The sequence below is a fragment of the Pundamilia nyererei genome, unplaced genomic scaffold (genome assembly GCF_000239375.1).
Source record: "Pundamilia nyererei isolate P.nyererei 1_Seehausen unplaced genomic scaffold, PunNye1.0 scaffold00001, whole genome shotgun sequence".
NCBI lineage: Eukaryota > Metazoa > Chordata > Actinopteri > Cichliformes > Cichlidae > Pundamilia > Pundamilia nyererei.
In genome coordinates, this window is record NW_005187402.1 from 8,163,714 (window position 1) to 8,185,814 (window position 22,101).

The 22,101-nt window shown below is 40.8% G+C and overlaps 1 protein-coding gene across 4 annotated transcripts in view; it reads right to left on the minus strand.

The window, feature by feature from the left end:
• unc5a (unc-5 netrin receptor A) overlaps positions 1-21,128 on the minus strand; it is a 149,884-nt gene extending 128,756 nt beyond the window's left edge. For 2 of the 4 annotated variants that reach the window (XM_005719675.1, XM_005719674.1), the window contains exon 1: positions 20,476-21,127. In XM_005719675.1, coding sequence (XP_005719732.1) covers positions 20,476-20,569 — 94 coding nt within the window. In that variant the 5' untranslated portion in view covers positions 20,570-21,127. Of the gene's footprint in view, positions 1-20,475 lie in introns of all 4 variants that reach the window. The other 2 variants (XM_005719673.1, XM_005719676.1) reach the window with 2 other exon arrangements.
• Positions 21,129-22,101: the final 973 nt, after the last annotated feature.

Sequence of the window (22,101 nt, forward strand, 5' to 3'; positions counted from 1 at the left end):
GAGGAGTGCCTCAAACGTTAATGTTTCATTCATCAGACCTCCACACCCTGCCTCGGCTGCAGTATGAAAACATAACTGTAATGAAAATTCTATTGATCGGAGTCGCTTCCTTTTAGACAAATTGCACTGTTTTCTCAGCCTTTCAGTGTTTGGAAGGCAAATGTAAAGAGCAAAGATGAAAGCCCTCCAGACATCATAGTCAATGCTCCATCATGACAGGCGGACCCCTGTCTCAACTTAAGCTAAAACCCTTCTGCAAAGCAGAAAACACATTTTTTCTAAGACATTTACCAACACTGATCAAAAGCTCCTGAATTGCTGTATTTTCTGACATGTCTGGATGCTAAGGTTTCTAATTTTACCACATAATCAATTTAATACACAAAGACATTACAGTAAATTTCCCGGCCTCGTAATGCCGCCATTTAATTAAAAGGGGAATTCTAGTTATGTCAGATATTTTGGCAGCTGTGCATTTGCTGCAAAGCTGTGACGATGTAGACTGTTCAAGCTAACAGCCAATGCCACCCAGAATTAGGAGACCTTCACTTCCACCTCCCCCAAATACACCTAGATAATTCTGGAGGCAGGGCAGGCTTTGTGGTTTGAGTGAGATCATCCCAAGCTTTGATTTACCACCGCCCCTGCAGAAACGTCCTTGATCAGGCTGCAGCTACAGGGGAGCTGCTCCTGGCTGCCCCTGTGTGCTCACCCCCTTTGCTGCAATGCAAACATGCACGTCTCAGAGGAAAAAGCAAAAAAGGAGAAAAAGAGCTCATTTCAAAGCCATGCTGCTCGTGTTAGTGCGCTGGTTAGTTAGCCTCCCTGTGTCTAGTCTCAGAGGCTTCCAAAGCATCAAGATGGAAATTTATTTATTTATTTATTTTTAGAGATTTCTGACTTCATCGCCCCTGCCAGCCGTCATTAGGGAATGAAAAGACAAAGAAAACTATTTTTGAAATACTGTACGTGGTCTCAGAGGAGGCGCTTGCAAAGCTAGCATGCATGAGGAAACAAGACAGACAGAGTGTGGATAACCATCTTACCCATGTGAAGTCCTCCTGCATTTCTAAATTAAAGATAGGGAGATAGTGTTGCTGTAATCTCAGTTTGGGATCTCCGTTCTCTGGTGAAGCAAATGGACTTAAAGGAAATAGATCAGGCCAGCATCTCTGGGGTCAAGGGTTTATTTAATGAAGTCATATCAGCGATGCCTACACCTTCCTGTTATCTTCAGCTGACATTCATAACAATGGGGCAGTTGTGAAGTTCAAGTAAATAACCACCGTATTGTTACAGAAGTCAGTTCAGTTTTTTCCTTTCCCCAAAACGATAAAGATCAATGATGTAGATTATAGGAACATTATCATCTTGAAATAAAATCGAATGTGTGTCATAATTTTCAAGCATCGTTTCCTATTGTTTCTATAAACAGTCAGAGCCATGCTTTTAAACAGAGCCTCTTAAATCTCAATTCTCACATCGAGGAAATTATTACACTTTAACTGAGGATCGGTTGCTATTAAAAAACCCACAAACTATGCCAACTGGGGTGAAACTTTAAACTCAGAAACCTCAATTTCTACCGCTGTGCCACCAACTGTTCATGGTGAATAACAAAATGTGTGGGTGGGGACTGTGCGAACAATTCTGTTTCTATAAACATATCATGAACGTGACTTTCAACAGATTTACAACTGGATTGTTTTTAGTATTTTAGGAGGCATTTGAATCTTTATGAAAAGCCAGACTGAGGGAGAGCCACGAAACAGCAAATCCAGTGAAGACATGTGCTAAAAATAATAAAAACTTATAGTAACACACACTATTTTGCATCTGTGTGTCATAGAAAAGCATACACTGCAGATTCTCCAGTGTGTTTGCATCTCTCTCTATGGCTGTGGGTAAGTGGGGCATTCACGGTAACTAGGAGCAATAGAGCCATCAGTAAAAATTAAAGAATAAGCCCTAATTTGAGGATAAACTGACACAGGAGCTTTGACAGCAATAACCCGACATGCAGGGGAATTAACCAGGGTATTACTGCTAAACCTGTGGGACTTTGCAGCTTTTGCAGGGGAAACTTAGACATAAAGACCAGTGCATGCTGTGACCTTCCCTTTAGGGGAAAAAAAAAGAAAAAAACAAAGAGGCCGAATCTTGAAGTTGGAAATATCCAAAGTGCTTTTTTTTGGATGCAATATCATTAAACTCTATCAGAACAATTAGTAGCTCCAGAACTAGCAAATATCTTGACATTTATGTGTGTGTGTGAGTGTGTGTTTGTCTGTTGCGAGGGGGGTGGGCTTGCATTTCCAGGCTCATGTTTTGACTCCAAGTGTCATGGAGACAGAGATTTACTGTGACAACGCTGATGCCAAGTGTTGTACTCCTGCAATGCTTTGCAGAAACATGGCACATATAGCATTCTGACTTTGCACACAATATTCCCCGGGACTTGAATTAAAAATGCGGGGGGAAAAAATAACCTTGGTGCTCCAAATAAGAGACGAAATGAGGAAAAGATATTTTTTTCCAAAAAAAGGGGAGCTAAAACCAGAGAACACATTATGTTTCATGAGTCAGCCTCGGACAAAAACGGTGACACGGGCCATAAAAGGATGAGTTTAAGAATATCCTGGAGAGACTGACGGCTAAAACAGCACATTAACGTCAGTCGCTTTCTCTTGTTAGTTTGGGGCTACGTGTGATTTTAAACTATTACGAATTCTGGCCTTGTTATTCAATCCAACTAAGTTCAGCTATTAAAGGGAGCGCAAAGATAAGGAACGGCATGTTTAGATTTAGTTTAAGGATTTGTGATTCCCAACTACAGCGGCACTATTTGGACTATCATCACTATCAAAAGTGTTTCGAAAAACACGCCATTTACTTTGCCTCCTAGTGACTCTTTTACGCCAACCAAACTTTTATAAGGATCACATCATTGCACTCCTGCTGTTTGCCTCATATTTTACTGTTGGCAGCAGTACAAAAAAAATATGCCATTTTAGATTGATTACTGGAAGGATAATGCAAATTTGCATATAATAAAAATTAATTCAGAAGCAAGCCATTACCAGGAAAAATATTCAGCTCCGTCAATTGAATTTATCTATTTCCGTAGCCACAGGAAAATTACAAATTATTCTTCATAACATTTCATTTTGTTGTTATTCTGCATTTGGTTATGTTTTGTTAACACCCTCACCTTTTGAATTTAACTTCATGAATAAAACATCACAGAAAAAAAGGGGGAAGCGTAACACTAACATTTGATTACTCCCGTATCATTACTTAATTTTAGCAGTTTCCGCAGCCTAACATGCTTTAAAAAACTACAGTTGCATGTATGTGAATGCATCTGTGTGTTGATCGAACACCTTGGTGAGAATAAGTGTTATTGCTCTGCTATTCATTCACCACTTTTGTCCCCCTGCTATTGTTAAAGGACTGGACAGCTTAGCTTCAAGCACATCACCCCATAATTGTTCCTCGGTTCATATCTGTCATGACACTTCTATAGGTCTGCAGCCACTGTCACAAACCACAGCCCGCAGCCCCTAATGGGGTCGCTCTATTCTCCCCCCCTCCCGCCTCTGTATCTCATACAACCAGCCTTTGTTCCTCATAGCACCGTAGCACAATCTGGAGATGCCATTAGTGGGGAGGAAGACAGTGATGTTTAGTGACAGCCAACGACTCCTCTGGTCAAGAAAAGCGCCCTGGAGTCATCAGAGTGTCACACACACCCATCCACTCTGACTGAACCCAGCCTCGGTTCCTCAGAGTTCACCTTTGTTCTCGCTATCTGGAAAGCAGAAAGCTAATTGCGTGACAGGGGTCGGGGTGGGCATCGCCCACGACAGCCTGAATTGTGCCACCGTGTAACACTGCCAGCTCTTCTTGTCAAACACATTGTAGAGGAATCAGGAAAAAATTAAATAAAAAAAAATTTAAGCGAGAGGGGGAGGCACTGATTTTGCTGCAAGTGGCAGTTTTTGTCTTTATGTGCTGTTCATGACTATTGTCATCACATTTAGGGCTGAGCTCAAAAAAACATGCAGAAATTGTGCAAGCGGCTGGGTAAGATGATAAGAGAAGCTACATGGCCTGTTTGGAGCTGATAGCTCAGACTCAGCATAAATCAAACACCTTCTGGCGATTCAAATAATTTGTACAGTATGCATCATATGTTTGAGGGCTGAGGTGGGGTGGGGGGATTGAAGTATTCAGAGTAAGAAAGTATCATGCCTCAGTGCCCCAAAATGAAATGCTGCAGACTTGTCAAATTACATCTTCCAAGCGAAATGCTTAGGCTGTGATTTGCCAGCATTACTGCACTTTACACAATGCAACTTTTACACTGGAAATTAAGCACGTCTGCAGAGTCCACACATTTATCCCACTGCTTTCATCACAAATGTAGCAATAGGCTTCACTCACGTCACTTATCTGCGGAATGACTGAAGTGTTGTTTGACCCCTCTGTGGTTACTTTACTTCGCCAAAGCAAACAGTAAAGTCAGCTTGCGGTTAATTTGTGGATACTATCATGTGGAGACAAATGCACAAACCACTCTATAGGCAGTTAATGGGTTTACTTGGCTGCTTCATACTTGTGGGACTCGAGGCCCTACTGTTTGCTTTAGGCGCTGGCAATTTCCAACAGGCTGTGGAGGCGCTCTGCATCAATGCTGGCTTAACACAAAATGGCAGCCTGTTACAGAGCATGGGCACAGATAATGCTTTAGTTTATGTTTGAGGGAGGAGGGAAAAAAAGTTGACCCATGAATCTTTACCAAACTGTGCTACTTAGCTCAGTGCTGGGAATGTGTTTGACTCATATTTGAAGTCTGATCTGCGGTTTTATATAGATAAAGCTGACACAGAAGAAGACAAAAATTGTATTTCCTAATGATCCTGTCAGCTTCTCAGGATCCTGTAATGAGTGAGAAGACTAAGCTATGCCGCTGATTAATAAAATGAAATCTGAAAGGTAAGAAAAGCTCGATAAAGAGGCAAAGCTGAAGGCTGCTGAGGCAAGAGAAAAGAGTCTTTGTAAGATCTTAGAAATGTTATCCAAGTACGGAGGTCCTTTTTTAAAACATGGGACTGGTTTGTTTCACAATTTCATCTTGATCCTTTGAACACGGGTGGGACAAATCCGTTCTTACAAATGTGCACGGGGAGGACTTCAAGACTTCCGTAGCAGAGTGCACAAAGATAAAAGACTTTTTTTTTTTTTCTTGAGCAGCAAATGATCTTCTTAAAATGATTACTCTGCTCTTCTGTGTAAAAGCTTGGGATTTCACAGTAACAATTCTGCAGGAAAATAACTGAAAAATATGTATCTAAGGGGAAAAAGTTTAACAATGACACTTTCAGCAGCAATCTGACTCAGCCAGAAAAGTTAGAGGAAATATCAACACAAAGTCACACCGAGTCCGAGGCCAAAAAAAAAAGTAAAATTAAGGCAAACTGCATTTGGCTTTTTGACAATTTAGCCTGAAACCAATCTGTCTGAGTTATCAGTAAAAAATAAATTAATTAAATAATTAATTTTAAATTGTATTGACGGCAGTTCTGCCACACATTACAGGGATGATTCAAAATGAGGTCTAAAGTCTCCAGGATCTTTTTTCTTTAATAACAAGCATGACGTGATGACACATTGCACCTGCTCGCTGTTTTGCTGTGCATGTAGAGAGTGAAAAAAAAAAAGAGAGATATATCCGCTCAACAAAGGGGAGGTGGCGAAGGCTTATAAATAACAGGTTAGAGGAAAACCTTTTTCTGCTGACTTCCCTCCCCTTGATCTCTTTCTCCTAACATTGCAATCTATTCATTTCCTCCTGCTTGTCTTATAAGACAGTAATGGTGATACAGAAGTGTAATAAGGCCTTTAGAAAAATACTTCCCAGTGTCCGGAGACCCCTAAACCCTCCAGAGGGAGACTATTCATGGAGGATTATTGGGCCTTTATTAAGTTGTCATATCAGGTAAGGATTAAGCGGACCTGGTCCTGAACCACTCCCCTTGCAGTGCCAGACCACATTGACTCAGTGGAGCCCCCTGGTGCCACAAGACCCCTGTACGAAAAGACTGAGGGAGTTCATCTAAAGGTCCCGTTGGAAGCTCTGAAACCAAAAGGAATCTATGAAGACTGCAGCTCTCAATCTGGAAGGTTTATAACTACAACACTGGGAATTTTTTGAAGTCTAAGAAATTGTCCGTGAAATTCTGTGAAACACTTCAGTACAGATGAAGGACTTCTGTGTTACTCACTTATTGTGGCTTTTAACAATACAGAGTAGGGCCGGTGTTTTCTTGCTGACACAAAGGAAGACTTTTGAAATTGAAACTCTGAAATTCAACCTCCAAACTGTCTGTGAGTCATAAAACGTCCTTACTCTAGATGTTTAAATGAAAATTTTCTTGTGTACAATGCAGACACATGGTTATTCCTGACAAGATCGGGAGCCTGGAGTTCATAGATTTCACTCCATGTTGGCACAATCAAAATAGCTACAGGAAACAGATCATAACTCAGCATTACATTACTTCACTTATGATTATTTTTACATTTCACAGACATTTTTATTCACAAAACTGTACAGCAGGTCTGCACAATAAAATGAACTTTAAGGGATATTTAAAATACATCCTCCATCAATTAAAATGCAAAGCAGAAGCAAATCAAGTGCTCCACAATCAGTGCCTGACCACATGCCTACATCTGCCAGTCACAGCTGTTCCCTGCACTATGCTGCTTGAAATTTCCTGGACTAGTCTAGACAAGTAACACTAAGTTAAAAGACAACAAAAATCAAATGTCTGACACAAGCAGGAGGTGAAAAGCTTGTCCCTCGAAGCAGATCAGCATCCGCTGTTTGGAAAGACTTTGGAATTAGCAGAAGGGATGTTAATAAAGAATAAAATGATATGCAAAGAGCTGCAGAGTTGTGTCTGCACCACAAAGCAACACAACTAAGTTATTAAACCCTCCACAAACTGCAGTATGATGAATGCATGAGGCCACAAAACACACAAAAACAATGTAAATCCATCCAGCGTCAATTCAGACATCCATAAAAGCATGTCACCGTATCCACCTGAAATCAGTCCACTACTCCCAGTGAGTAATAAATGTTTCAGGAAAATGGTCAACGTGCGGGACAAAAGCTTTGTTATCCCCTCATGCTGTTATTTTTTCGAAAGTGGCAATATCAGTGCTGTATGCAAAACGCTGTAGGGGACATGTAGAGGGACCTCACAGCTGTCAAGCACGCCGTTTTATTCATATCCATCGTGCAGGTGAAATGAATGAAGGACTTTCTATTATTTGTCTGCAAAGATTAATTTCTAGAGACTGATTAACAGAAATGTAACAACTTAAAAGAAAAATGTAGCACCCTGTTGATTTCTTTGTGTTTATTTTTTTAAGAGACACACCAAATTCATTATTAATTATAATTATTTAATTGTTATTAATTTTAGGTGAACTGGAAGGACCTATTTTGCGCACAGATGTGAAAGCAGTGTTCTGTTAATGCGACAGAGCAAAAAACACATTTTCTGTCACTTAAATCAATAAATAATTCAAAAAGTAATTGTAACCTCAATATCTAGGTAATGCCATTAACCCTGTCAAGGCAGGCGTTGCAGATTTGTAACAAGTAAAAGCTAACAACCCGATTACCCCACATACATATTTTATGAGTTTTTTTTTACTAAGAAGTACAACTGCAGGTATTCTTTTGTGCATTAGCAACAAAAACTTAATTTGAGCCTGAGAGGTTAAGTTAGCCTCTAGTAACGCTGAAGAACCTTGGATTCTTTGACCAGGATGTGTCCTTCAATATGCATCATAAACAAATATGTAGGACTGCTTTCTTGGATTTGCACAATATCTCTAAAAATAGAAATATCACGTCTCAGAGTGATGCTGAAAAACTTGTTCATGCATTTTGTACTTCTAACCTGAACTACTGTAATTCATTATTATGAGGTCATTCTAAAATGTCCCTGAAAAACCTTCAGTTTATCCAGAATGCTGCAGTGAGAGTACTGACAAGGACAGGAAAGAGAGAGTATATTTGTCCCACATTAGCTTCTCTTTATTGCCTCCAAAATCAAATGTAAAATTCGTCTCTTCTTCAGTTTTCTTCAATAATTAATTTATATTCAATAATCCCCCTTCTTATTTTAAAGACCTCAAAGTACCATATCATCTTTGCTCTTGGACTGCAGGCTTATTTGAGATTCCTAGAGTGTTTAAAAGTCTTCAGCTTTTGGGCTCCTCTGGAGGTTTCTTCCTGTTAAAAGGGAGTTTTTCCTTCCTGCTGTTGCCAAGTGCTTGTTCATAGGGCATAGGGTCTTATTATTGGGGTTTTCTCTGTATTATTGTAGGATCTTTATCTTATAATAAAATGTGCCTTGAGGTGGCTGCTGGTGTGATGTGGTGCTATGTAAATAAAACTGAGTTGAGTATTAATGAAAATAATTCTTATTGTAATTTTGGGCGTAATCGTGCAGCCCTACTACACGGCACTTTAAACACATATAAGACATTTGGCAACATTTTGTGACCAATTCCTGTGCGTTTACATGCCTGAGCAATCCAGAAAAAGGTGGAGATTTAGGCTTTTAAAACCAGCTGCACAAGCCCCTTCTCAAAATCACTGTGCTTCAGAACTGTTATGTTTCCAACTGACTTGTCATCTCCAATTAGATTGTCAAATCTTGGATAACTAAGATGAATAAGACTCTAAAGTGTCTTCTGCTTATGAGTGATGAGATGTTCTGAATTAGGAGGGAAAATTTGCTACTGTGGCACATAAATAAAGGCTGGATGAAGTCATTAGAGAAGCTGTTAACAACATCGTACAAGCCGAGCTTGATCAGAGGCCAGCATACATTCAATCAACCCATAAAATTGGACACCAACTCACATTCATTAAATGACAGCCCCATACAACAAATAACTTTGCATATCCTTGTTTATTGGTCACCAGATGTCTTCCTGCCTCAACTCCATGTAGGCAAATTAATTAAATGAGCAAACTGAACCGAGCTTTGTTGTTTTGACTAAATGTGTTGAACAGTGCCAGCAGTGCCCAAAAGAAGCAACGGCAAAATTACAATCAATAATCTGTAAAAGCACTTTCAAGTCCATAAAAAGCATACTAGAAAATACACATTATTCAGTGTCCAATTAAGCTAAAGTAGCATCTGTTAGGCTGGAGTGGAGGCTGTATGGTGAGATCATGCTGTCTTTGACAAAGGAGGCTGGAGAACCCAATTTCAATAAATCCGCCCACATGAAAATGTAATGCTTATGTCAGCATATACAGTAGTTCCCAAACTTACAGCAACAGTTGGACTTAACTGGCAACCTGTGAGCCAAACAAAGGTACATAAACCTACTGAACAAAAGCTTCTATCACCACATATTGAATCTGTATGGCAACATTTACAGCCTTACGTTTTGAAACTCCTTCCACTGCAGAAGACGGCCCCATTAAAATAGGCAAGGATTACAATCCCCAGCCAAACAAAGACAAACTAAACAATAACCGTTTAGTTTAGTTTATTGCACTTTTACAACTTCTCTCAAACATCCAACTGATTCCTCTATTAGTAACATAATGAGCCCTCAATAGGTGTGCCACTGAAATGTGTTTGGGGAGGGGTGAGGTGAGGTGCAAAGACAGCTTTGGGTGGGAGCAAAGAATGATAATGGATGGGAGATAGGTGTGAGTGAATAGCCCTGAGCTGTTTTTCTTTTAGTTGCCTGTCTAATTGAAAGAGCATGTGCTTCACATTGTGTTTGTGATCGTTCGATTTGTGTCCATTCTTTTACCAGCATCCACATATTGAGCTATTTTCAGTGTTTTGTTTTTTCCCAGAAAATGTTATATTGCTACATGGGCAACATCATATATTTGCAGGTAGCCACTGGGAATCTGGGCATACCAGTAATTCTCAGAGCAGTGTTTAATTTCGAGACCTTTTTCTTTTCTTTTTTTTAATTTAGCACTTGTTTCCTTAGGCTTGATCAAACATTTACCAGTGTCAGTTTTTAAAATGGATTGTAGTTAGATGTTCGTTCCAAGAGATATTGGATCTAATTGCCTGCCAACTTGTAGCTGAGAAAATCCAATACGGGCACGTAATGATAAAGTAAATAGTGCTTACAGTAGCCCAATAATTGAGCAAATGTAGCCAACCAAACGCCATAAGGAGACGAGAACTTCACATGATTACAAGGGTTTGTACCGTGTAAGCTTTTAATATAAAAAGCTGCTTTACACGGGAATCCACTGAACAGAAAAACCATTGACTGATCATCCATTAATCTCTTATTTTAATGGCACCAGTAGGTGATGACCACAGAGTGCTCCAATTCATTACAAGATACTTAATTGATGAAGTGACCCAATATTCTTAAAATATAATTTTTTCTCTAAAGTTCTCAGTCCGACATGTTTTACCATAACACCATGCAGCACTGCATCAATGTCAGGCCTACCCTAAATGATTACTTTACATTATAAGAGCCTACTTGACTAACACTACTAAACCTTTAGCATCCACTCTGCCTGACACACAAGACTGGAAAGCAGTAGGCAATTAACAACAATGCCGGAGGAGAGCTGCTCTGTATTCAGTTTTTGAAATTCAAGTGTCAGTGACAAGAAACTCCAGGTGCGGAAAAAAAACCAAAAAAACAAAAACCACACTTTGATTCGACGTGAATGCCTTGTCAGCGGACATTTTAATCCACAGAAGCCGTAATCAAGTGCAATACGTGCCGTAAAAAGGAAGGATCTAGCCTCAATGGAAGCTGTGTTGTTATGATTAATTCTATTGGAGTGAGGAGTTAAATGTGTTTTCCGTGAGCCTAGCGTTCCTGATGGCCTTGCCAAGAAAATCTGCTGCTTAGCTTTAAGCTTTGAATCTGTAATGTTCAGACCTCATTTCACATCGGGAAATGGTTTGTTTGGAAAAAAGAAAAAGAAAAAAATAGGGGGACCTACATAGATCAGAGAGGTTGTTCACTCGCTGCTACGCTTTTAGGGTGGATAATAAATGGTTCATGTTTTGTGGGGCTCAACTTGCAAAGAGTAACATCAGAATGATTTTTCAGGTACAAGTGTAAGGGGGAAGGCAACAAAAATGAGGGGATCTGACCTTATCCTTGTGTTTGTTTCTTTACGTTTCTATAAGCAATGTAAGAACCCCCAGAAAATGACACAAGTGACATTTGTAATGTCATATCAATGCTGAATTATTAACAAGTTTACTGCTAAGTCCAGTAAAGCGTAACCTTACTACACAACATGCTGTCTGGGCCTGAATGTGTGCCCAAAGTCAGCGCACTGTTGACTCAGTTGAATTGCTTGCCTGAGGCATTGGTGCCTGGACACATACATATAATTAGGAAAGGTCATTGTGCCTCCTGTCTTGTCAACAAAATCACTTCAAGATGACAAATTCTGGCTCAGGCTGAGCCAGACCTCCCTCAGATACCCTTGTCAATCAAGCGCCAGCAGGGCTGTCTGGGTAGCCTTAGGTGATTTCTAATTATGTCTTTTACATGCCATGCTAAATAGGGGAAAGCATAACAATGAGCCATACATTTGGCTGTAGGTGTGAAGTGAGCTTAAAGTGTTATCTTGTATAATTAAGAGGAAGCTGCTGAAAATTCACAAATAGCAATGGAACAGACACGAAAAAATATATACATAATTTCCTGTGGAATTTAAAAAATCTTATAATTTATTTGTTTTTTTCAATAATAATTTAAGTGAAAATGGCAGCTTTTAACACAAGACATTAAAGAGCAAATGTAGCATATGTGAAACTTCAGACGCCATAATAAGCCAGAGCTTATTAAAATAAATATCAGGAAGATTTTTGGCTGCCTTACATGCACATACGGTAGTGTTTTTTTAATCTCTCCTGTTCAGGCTTGGGGACTGTGAGAACTATTCCAAAAGCTTCAGTTTGTTTTTGTTTTTCTTAAATATAGTTTATGGTGAATTTTAAAAACGGCTTTTAAGTTATTTCCTCTTATAGAAGCCAGCCTAGTTTTAGTTTCTGCTTCTTGACTATAGAAGTTTCTCGCATCTTGGGATCTCACTACATCCAATTCTTGTGATACCCTTTTGATACCAAAATTCTGAAAACGATAAAGTATTATAGTTTATCCTTACATACTGAAGAATCCCCACAAGCACAGCAAATGAAATATGGCAACTGGTGCTTACCAGTTGATAACTCCTAACTGGTGATAACTCCGCCCCAACTCATTGATAAGGTAGTAAGGGTTGGGTATTGAAGCAGTTTGCAGTTATCACGACTTGGCGAGTGACCAAGGGGGGATGACTAATTTTACAAAACACAATATGTAAAAAAAATACTATCAAGCTTTGCAGAACAAGGAAGGAAATGCTTCTAATTTAGCAAAGCACCTAAAAGAGTGGCATTGAGATCTGTTTGAAGAATTCAAGTTTAGTAAGTTTCAGTTTAACACGCAAAACATCAAATTATTGACCTTGTCTAACATTAATACACATTACCATTTTTTTAAGACATAGCTACACTTTACAATAGCGGGATTTACATAAATGTTTAAGCTAACGTACTGTAGCTAACTTTATGCTAAGTAATAACGTTAGCATAAGATTAGCAGGCTACTCGGCAACAACCGTAACATTTCACCCCGTTTCCTGCCAATATAATGTTAACATTTTAAATAAACAGTCTGCTTTACTTTTTGATAAAGTAGTTTATGCTTAAATATATCAGTATTTAGTTTTGGTAACAAATTGAGTATTGAGAATTGGGTAAGTCAACTACATTGTACATGCAGAATATTCTGATGTTTAGTTGAATACATTCTTCCCTCCATGCAGTATCTGACAGCCACACAACACAAAGGCAGAAAATGTACATTTCTGTCGTTAATGTTGTTCTCATCAATTACTGCTCCTTTGTTCTTCAAACGTACCTTTGGTAACTGTGGCCAAAGATCTCCATTTCAACTCCATCTGTTCGCAGAACATGTTTCTAAAACAACGCTGGCTTTTCCATATGTTACTTTGTATACTTAACATTCTGCCTTTAGTCATAAGGTTGTAAGTATGCTTTTCCATAGGAGCCTTTTCTGCTTGTGCTAGACTGCCTTTCAGCAAAAAAAAAAAAAGAACAGCCCTATTGGCATTTGTGCAAGCAGTTACATTTTTTAAAAATGTGGCCTCTAGCAGTAATGTGAATAAATGTATAGGAATTCCTCACCGTGATTACATAGAAAATTGAGCTATTTAATATGTGAAAACATTTTTTAAAAGAAAGAAAAAAAAGAGCCATTTTAACCCCAACCAGATATTTTTTCTGGGCCCTAACAAGGCACCTTGGAAATGCAAACAATGTCATTACTCAGATTAATTAAACAGTGCAACTTAATTTATACTAGTGCTGAAATGAACTTGCTTATGCTGAGATTTCTGTTCTTTTTAGCAGAGAATAGTGTTAAGTTTTAGCTATAAATAAAGGCCACCATTACTACACTCCTGTGGCAATGAATTAATCACTTCAAGCTAATGTTCATGTTCAGAGCTGATATTCAAATCTCAATTACAGCTGTGTTCTAGTTGCTGTCTAGTGTAAAGAGCAATGGGGCATGGGGAACATGCCAAAACGTGGACCTTTGCCTTCTGACAATACAACATCTTCAAGTTCTCCTAACTAAGAGAAGAAAAAAAAAAAAAAGAAAAAAAAACAAACCACAAAACTCAGCTTTTCATAATCTTTTGAGTAAATTCATTTTTAAACCAACTAAACAAAAAGTAAAATTGGTACATTTTAATTGAACTTAAGAAGAAATATTCCTTTGGAAAGCAAGTAGTAAACTAACTACTTAAATTCTTTTTTTTAATAATGCAACTGCACAAGGCACAAACACTCTTTAACATTATTTCAGTAACACATGGGTCGTGTCAGATTGTATGAAAAACTGACAAATATTATAATATGGTTGGAGGCCTTTCCTGCAAAGGTTCAGTTTTACTTGAAAGTTTTTTTTAATAGATGCTGTTTTTGGACCAAATAACACTTTCCCCCCCCCTCTAAACCTTTAGTAGCTTTTAGATGCACAGCATTTGCTTGGAGGAACCTGTCATTGCTCAATGTTACCATCAGCTATTATTTCTAATGAGTCCTACTGAGTCAATTAAAGCCTTTAAGACTTAAAAAGCTTAATGAAATTCTGTGACTTCACAGGTACAAGGCTACCCAAACCCAATTATTTTTTTTTTTTAGTTCATTAAATAAAAACAGCAGCATTTGAAGAAGTGCAAAGTGCTAATTTTTTATTACACTGTTGCAGCACAGATTTCCTTTAGTTCCGTTCAAAAAAAACCAAAAAACCCAACAACAAACACCGAAACATGTAATTTCCCTGGGTTGCCACAAACGTGCATACGACTGTACCTGCCACACAGACAAGAGAATTTGAAAAAAATGAAACATTTACACAATAAATTTGATTAAATCTGGTCAAACCTTTTCAACGTGTGACCACGTCAAATGACCTTCACACTGCTTTAAGCTTCCTTTCCTACTGCAAGCTTTACACTCTTTCCATCCAGTCAACTGTGTGATGAAGTGGAAGTGGCTTTCACATCGCTCCCTGGTGGCCTTAGTAAGAAACTATTAATCTACAGCTCTCCATATTGCATTCAGATCTGCTTTCCCCAGCCACCACCTGGCCTGAAGTAAAGGCCAAGAGAGGACCCAGAGGACTGGACAGGCTCTTATTATGAGCTGCACCAAGACACCTCTGGGTTTCTACGCACTTCCTCTGACAGTGACTGATGGCCAATTAACCATTTGGAGAAGAGTATTGATCACCCGGAGAACAGGAAAGACCTGAAAACGTCTCCTAACACACTGCTATTCTCACTGTGCAGTGTTAGCAACCAGACAGTACATCATGTATAGTAAAAACAAATACAGGAAAGCCTTATCACACAAGATTGCATCTCAAGGCCAATCCCCAAAGAGAGTGTTTTCAGATGGGTTTTTCCATGTATCACTCACACCCGCCCACACAGACTCCGAGACGTCATGTTGGTACCCCTACATTTATTTTCCCGCTAATAGTAATGAAGTGTATTCTCCACAGACAGCTGTTTAAAAATCACACAAATCTGTTGTTGTTCTCCGATTATTAATGGTATCCGTGATGATCAAGCCTCCTAGTGTTACTATAAATACATAAAAACTATTTGATTTCCTCACGCTGAGGCTACATGAAAACCATTTTTCTGAATTTTACTATTACTGTAAATTCCTGCTGTAAATCAGGCCGGCGAAGATTGTCCAACAGCTCTGCTCAGAGCTCCTCTGTGCTGCTGACTGGGACACAGCTGCCTCTGACGATGCCTAAACGGGGGTCAGTCAAATCAGTGTGGATAGAAGAGCCTCAGCGGTACTCATGTTCTACTCACATTTAATTTTTCTTACTGCAGATTTGCAGTAAGGGTGCACAGCTCTGGATGGCCCCATCTGTAGTCTGGTTAAATAAAAGTCACCAAAGTCATGGTCAAGAAACTCTGGAGAATGCAACTACAGAATACACTGGCAGCACTAAAAATGTCGTACTGTGAATAATTTCTGGGATATAAATATTCACGGGTCTTCACATTTATTTTTATTTTATTTTTTATAAACAGCAAGAGAACAGATCAGCATCAAAGGTTAAAGCTCTGTGTTACATCTCCTTCCCCCTCATGATGCAGGAAGTGAGAGACAAAAGTTCCAGGGAAAATAACATTTGATTAGAACGTCCAGGGAAAGACCCGGGATTCAACTTAACAACCTCTTAACCTTTTCCACCAGCACAGCACCAGCTGCACTCCTTTCCTCATTTCCACCAACCTCAGAGGCGGTGCTCAAACGTTGACACTGGCAAAACACCACAAAACTGATGGGTGCAAAGTTAGAATCACTGATGTCAAAGGATATGGGAGTGGTAACCACAGGAAATTAACTGATGACTGGCAGATGTAGCCCACAGATTTCGACCACCGTGATTTTCTTCCCACGGAAATTACCACAAATTCTTCTAGCAATAAAACATAACAAGGGGTTATCAAATCTGCCAAAAAGTTGGCTGGTTCTTAATAAAGAGGCAATTTCTGCCCCCATAGACTGCTGTTACAGGACAATTAGCAGGAGAAACAACAGTAGAAACTGAGAGCACTCTACAAACTGCTGATACAGTACACTGTCAGATGCTGTGACCTTCTGTGAATTATTGTCCAGGTTTCCATTGAGGACACAGGGTAATCTCATCCCACATCAGGGGTGAAAGGTCAGTTTTATGCTACCTAGATAGAAAACCACAGATACTAACTATGGCGTGCTAAATTTCAAGGAGGGAAAAAGCCCAACTTCAACCCCTAAGTGCTCTCACATACACCTGAATCATAGAAATGGGGTAATTGAAACAAAAGGGCAGAGTTTGACAGAGATGTAGTGCCTTCACTGGGCCTCTGCACAGACTGCAGAAAATAAACCCAGACTCCTCCCCCTCTGTCAGGTTCATCCTCCATGTGTCCTTCCTTTACTCCTCAAGATAGCCATTTGCAAATGATAAGTGTAGGGACACAGCCTGTTGAAAGATAAGGCGCTTGGGAATTTGTCACCAAATGGAGCGTGCTCCTCCGCTGTTCAAAGCTGACCCTTGTTGACGTGCACTGTTTACCTTTTATTCATTCATTCTGAACTATTATCTCAGCCTTCATTAATCACGGTAACTCAAACTGAGAAAATGACTTTTGCGGGACTTGGACAGGAAAGGGATTAACTCATTTCATCCGTTTCTGCCGTGCAAACAAATGATTAAAAGTGAATAATAATGCAATACATTTGATCCGCTCGTTCTCGGAAACAAGCAATCCAGCTTGCTCCGTCATTTTGATATCATCCAATTCAAATTTTGCGAGCTAAATTCATCGCACGCATGTGTACTCCTCAAGAGAGAATTCGTTTTAATTCCTTACCGTTCCCTTGGTGTAATTGCCTCCTCGCTTGATATGTTCTGCATCTGTACATCATGCTAATTTACCGTGTATCAGCAGTTGAGAAAATAATTTTAAACAAAAATTTCCCTCCCACCACTGTTCAAGTCTCCCCCCTTTGTCTGTGTCATTTGTATTCATCTCCCACGACTGCAGGGAACGAAAACTCTTTCTGGTTGTAAATTATCGCTTCCCCGTAAAAGACCATATCCCTGCAAATACATGGCGATCATTTGCCATGCATTAGCTATGGGACAAAAACGAAGTGGTTTTAAATTCCTCTGACCAGAAGGCAATTTCCCCCAATAAATTATGTTAATTTCTGCTTTCGCTCTCCTTATCGCATTCTTTAGTGAGTCAATGAGGAGAGACAAAACTGGCTGTGAGAAAGACAACTCTGGGATGATTCACATTAGAATGATGAGAGACATCTGGCAAGAGAATCCCTTACAATACTGTACTAAGAAACGGGGACTCACAAATTGCTGTATTATGCAACAGACTTGTGGTTGTTGTCGTTTAATGGCCATCCCCTTGCATCAGCACAAGGTTTACACCCCGTGGAAATTGCTCTGAGGTGACTGTTCGCACAACTAGGAAGGTGCTTGATACCAAATCCCATGCTCCCTCGCTGAACCAGACAACTATCGCTTGGCAACGTTCTCACTGGGCAGATGAAAAACAAACAAATAATTCTGATTCTTGCTGCATGCAGGAACTAACAGGACATTAATAACAGGCAACAGACCAAAGTTTGAATACAGGGTAAAACACAGAAGGAACAGGAATTGGACTAATCTGCAGGCATCCACCTTAGACACACACACACACACACACACACACACACAGCAGAAATGCATGTATGCAAATCCTTGTGGAAACACCCTCCCACATACACAAAAACAACACACATGCACCTTGCATACTGAAAACATCAAGTGCTGTGCACACACACACGCACACACATACACACACACAAACTGGCAAATCAGAACAGTTCTTTGTTCCTGAGGCTGAAAGCGTACCTACCCCCTCTGTCCGGCCCGTCAGATCACTCACAACACAGTGAAAGGGAAAGTGCTCAGCTAGCTCAAACTTAGATTGACAGGCCTACCTTTATTACTGAGTGAGTTATGTTTCCCTGCAAAAAAGACAAGCCGGCTTTGATACTGACGAATGCCTAGTCAGCTCTTTGCCTCGCTACAGAGGACAGCTCGACTGAACTCGGCCGAGTCTGTCCCAGTCCTGATGTCGAAAGAATTGGCTTCCAAATTACCTTCCGATTCATTTCTGGATCTCACTTTAGCCTTAAAAAAAAAAGAAAAAAGAAAAAAAAAGTGGCCACTAAGCTGTGATAGGTGCCTGGAGGGCTGCCTGTACTGGCCTGATGTAGTGACAAGACTGAAACATGGAGAGGAGCGGTCTGGAAGGAAATGTGATATAAAAGAAAGACAGAAGAACGGGGAAGTGAGAAGAAATTTCACAATTAACCCCACATCCATCTCCCTCTATACATATTATATTCTCTTCAGGGGTCATGAGAAAGCTGTGAGCCTTATCCAGAAAGCAGTGAGTGACAGGCAGGGAAACACCCCGGTTAGAGCTCCAGTCCATCACCGAGCGAACAAAGAAACTGCAAACACCTTTGGGAATTCAGAGTCTTGAAAATCGACCTACAACCGCCGGTCTTTGGATTGTGGGAGGAAACCAGGGCACGCACAGGAAACCAAATGAACACGGCAGGAACACGTAACCTCCACACCAAAACAGTTTACTGCAAGGCAATGGCGCTAAGCCGCTGAACCACCACGCCACCCATATACAACCCAGGAACCCCATCAAAACACATCACTTCCAACATGAATCACAAACTGACTTGTAAATGCCAGCACACTGCTACTTACTTAGCTTGATATATGGAGGTCCCTCGAGCATGACTGTTTATTTAATCCTAATATATTCATAATTATACCCTAATTAATGCAAGGGAGGAAAAAAAAGCCCGCTGAATTCATCATCTCGGTGTCCTGAAGCACAAGACACAAATACAGCAACTTTAACATGTTTTGCCTTCCGTCCAAAGCAAGGTTAACAGTTTGGATACGAGCGCGAGGCAAATGGTGTGCGGAAACTCTTGGGTTTTGGATACTCACCAGCAGCTTCCAGCTGTGTGGCACAGTCAGGGTGATATTTAGCATCAGAGGGAATGTTTAAATAAAGTGCTTTAAACAGTCCAAGTGCTGAACTGTGAAATAATGCGTTATGAGCAACAGTGAAATTGACTGCATTGGCTGAATAACTAATGTGGACGTTAGATGGCTGGTTTGATTGTGCACCATGGTGAATATTAGGGGTCAGTGAACAGCACTCGGTTGAGTTGGATTTGTCCAAAACTGAAAGAGGCATTTGCACAGCTGGTTGTGATCATGAGAACATTTTTCCTTTAAAAAAATCAATATTAAAAGAGTAAGAGTATCTTATAGCTCAATTTTCGAAAAAGGATTTTGCTGCTGTGAGAAACTTCCATCCTCGGTGCTTTAGTCCACCTCGCTTGTTGATGATTGTTTAGTGCATTTGCATGCAATCGGGGAACGTCTGGCCAAGCTACACCATAAAATCTAACTCATCAGTGCGAGTAGGTCGTCTACCAACTCAGTAAAGCTGTCAGCATACTGCAAATGCAGCAGGAATGACTCCTGGCCGGAGAGAAACGTGGAGTTAAACGATGCTGTCTGCAGCCAGCCGGAGAGGCTGTGACTACACTACGGTGTCCTCCAGACACACACACACACACACACACACACACACACAGAGCTCGGAGATTTAATAAGACAATCACGAGGGTGGCGTTACTGAAGGTTGTTTATGTGGCAGGAGGAAAGGAGCGCGACGTTACTGGGCACGAGCTTTTATTGTCCGCGGGCCCCGTGTCTGCCCCAATCATCTTTTTTATTATAGTTCTGATTTCCCCCTCTCTCCGGCAGGTGTAAGCCCCAAGTTACACGACAGCAGGAATAAAAACGCGTGCCATAAACTTCTCGTTGCTGCTTCGAATTTTAAAAAGAAGAAGAAGAAGAAGAAAGCTGGACGAGGTTATTTGGCATTTGTCTGTAAGTTTTAACCTTGGTAGTCACGTCTGAAACCCCCCCCCGTAACCTTGAAGGTGTAGGCTAATTGACGAGTGCTGGTGCTAGCAAATTAGGGAATAATAACGACCGCCAACAACGTGCGCACCGGAATTTCGACAAAAACACCAGCAAACAACTTGTCACGTGCAAGCCTTCTAGGTTTTCCAACACACAACAAACTGTTTACCAGTAAAATAAATCAAATAAAATACAAATAATAAAAAGCCGAAACAGTTTAATTGCAGCCCAACTCACCACCAGTGCAGGTGAAGCCAGAGAGGACGAGCCAGAGCGCAAGGAGCGTGGCGCTGAGCCTACAGCGGACAAAGGGGCCCAGAAGTAAGGGCATCTTCGTGGGGGTTTTTTTTTTCTATCACCTAAGTTTTACAAAAAGGCAGAGAGCAGAGACGAAATACGGGCACACTGGGCTTTTTAAAGGTCCGGAGAGTGTCCTCTGTAGCACTTCACGCCTGTTCTGTTTTTCCCCTCACGCCCAAGTCCTTTCCTCAGCACATATCCTCCTGCCGTAGCGTGGCCATCAGTATCCCGGTCGTGCGTCTTCGTTGCTCAGAACAACGCATCACAGGTGTGGTAAATAAACTGCTGCCTCGCTCTCGCCTCCGCGGGTCTTACTGTAGTCTACTGTATTTCTCCAAAAGCAGCTATCCGTTCACAACTCTCCCTCCGTCTCGGAGCCGAGGAGGGTGTTTCTTTGCTTTCTTTCTTCTCACTTTGCTGCCTTCGCGCGAAAGAATACCTTCTCCAAATGCGAAAAGGGAGAGAACTGGCATCGGAGAAAGAACATCTGCTTGCACAGCAATGCTGAAGTGCTTAGAGTCAGGGGAAGGTATAAGCTGCGATGGACGGAGGCGCAAAACCAGGAACGGATTTTGCCTGCACGCTGGGATCGGAGCGCCCTGAGCGCGCCCTACCGCTTTCTCTTAGACAAACAATACATATCTTATAATACGCAAAACTAACCACGCGCTGGGAAAATGCGCATAAAAATGGAAATGATTTCATTCACATCCACGCAATTTGGTGGTTTTTTTTCTTCTTCTTTTTCACATCTTCTGCCTTACATGAAAATGATGGATATGACATTCAGCTATGCAGGATAGGAATCACATGAGTGCTTTGCATACAGATTCACACAAATCACATCTGCATGTCGTTGAGGTTCAGTTACATATGCCTCTGGATTGTCCGTGTGCGTCTGCGTGTGCATCAGTGATGGACAAACATGGGCGAAGAAGCACGAGGATTAGCACTCCCGTGAGAGCGTACACCTGTCAGCAAACTCACACCAGGATGTGACTTATGTTCCAGATAGCTTTTCCTCATTTTCTGGGGGTGTCAGTGGAGTGATTATCAGACTCTTCAGCCGTGCCTTTTACAACGCTGCCAAAAATCGACAGCAGATTATTAATACACTTCAGAAGGGGAGGGGGTGGTGATGGAAGTGGTGGTGGGGAGTGTATCTTTGTTTATCCATTTCTCCACTCCCACATACTAGTCAGCAGAATGATAAGTGAAAGCACAGGACTTGGACCACTGTCGTACCAGCTAATTATGGGGCTCATGCAGATGGATGATTTCTAAGATAGCTCAGCTATTATGCAAACTCATTAAGACCTTCTCTCTATCCAGCATCTCTCGCTAAAGGTCAGAGTCACAGTCGGAATGGCAGAACAAAGCACAGACACATGCACGCACATGCTGAAATAAAGAAAGGCCCTATGGTTCACTATCCACTGCTGACAGGCAGCGTGAATGTGGCGGGCCAGGGAAGGCAGATGTACAGCAGCTGAATGGAAGGGGAATGACTCAGCTTTGGTCACTTGTGAGGTTGTTCGTAATGAACTTTCTCATTCTGCTAAT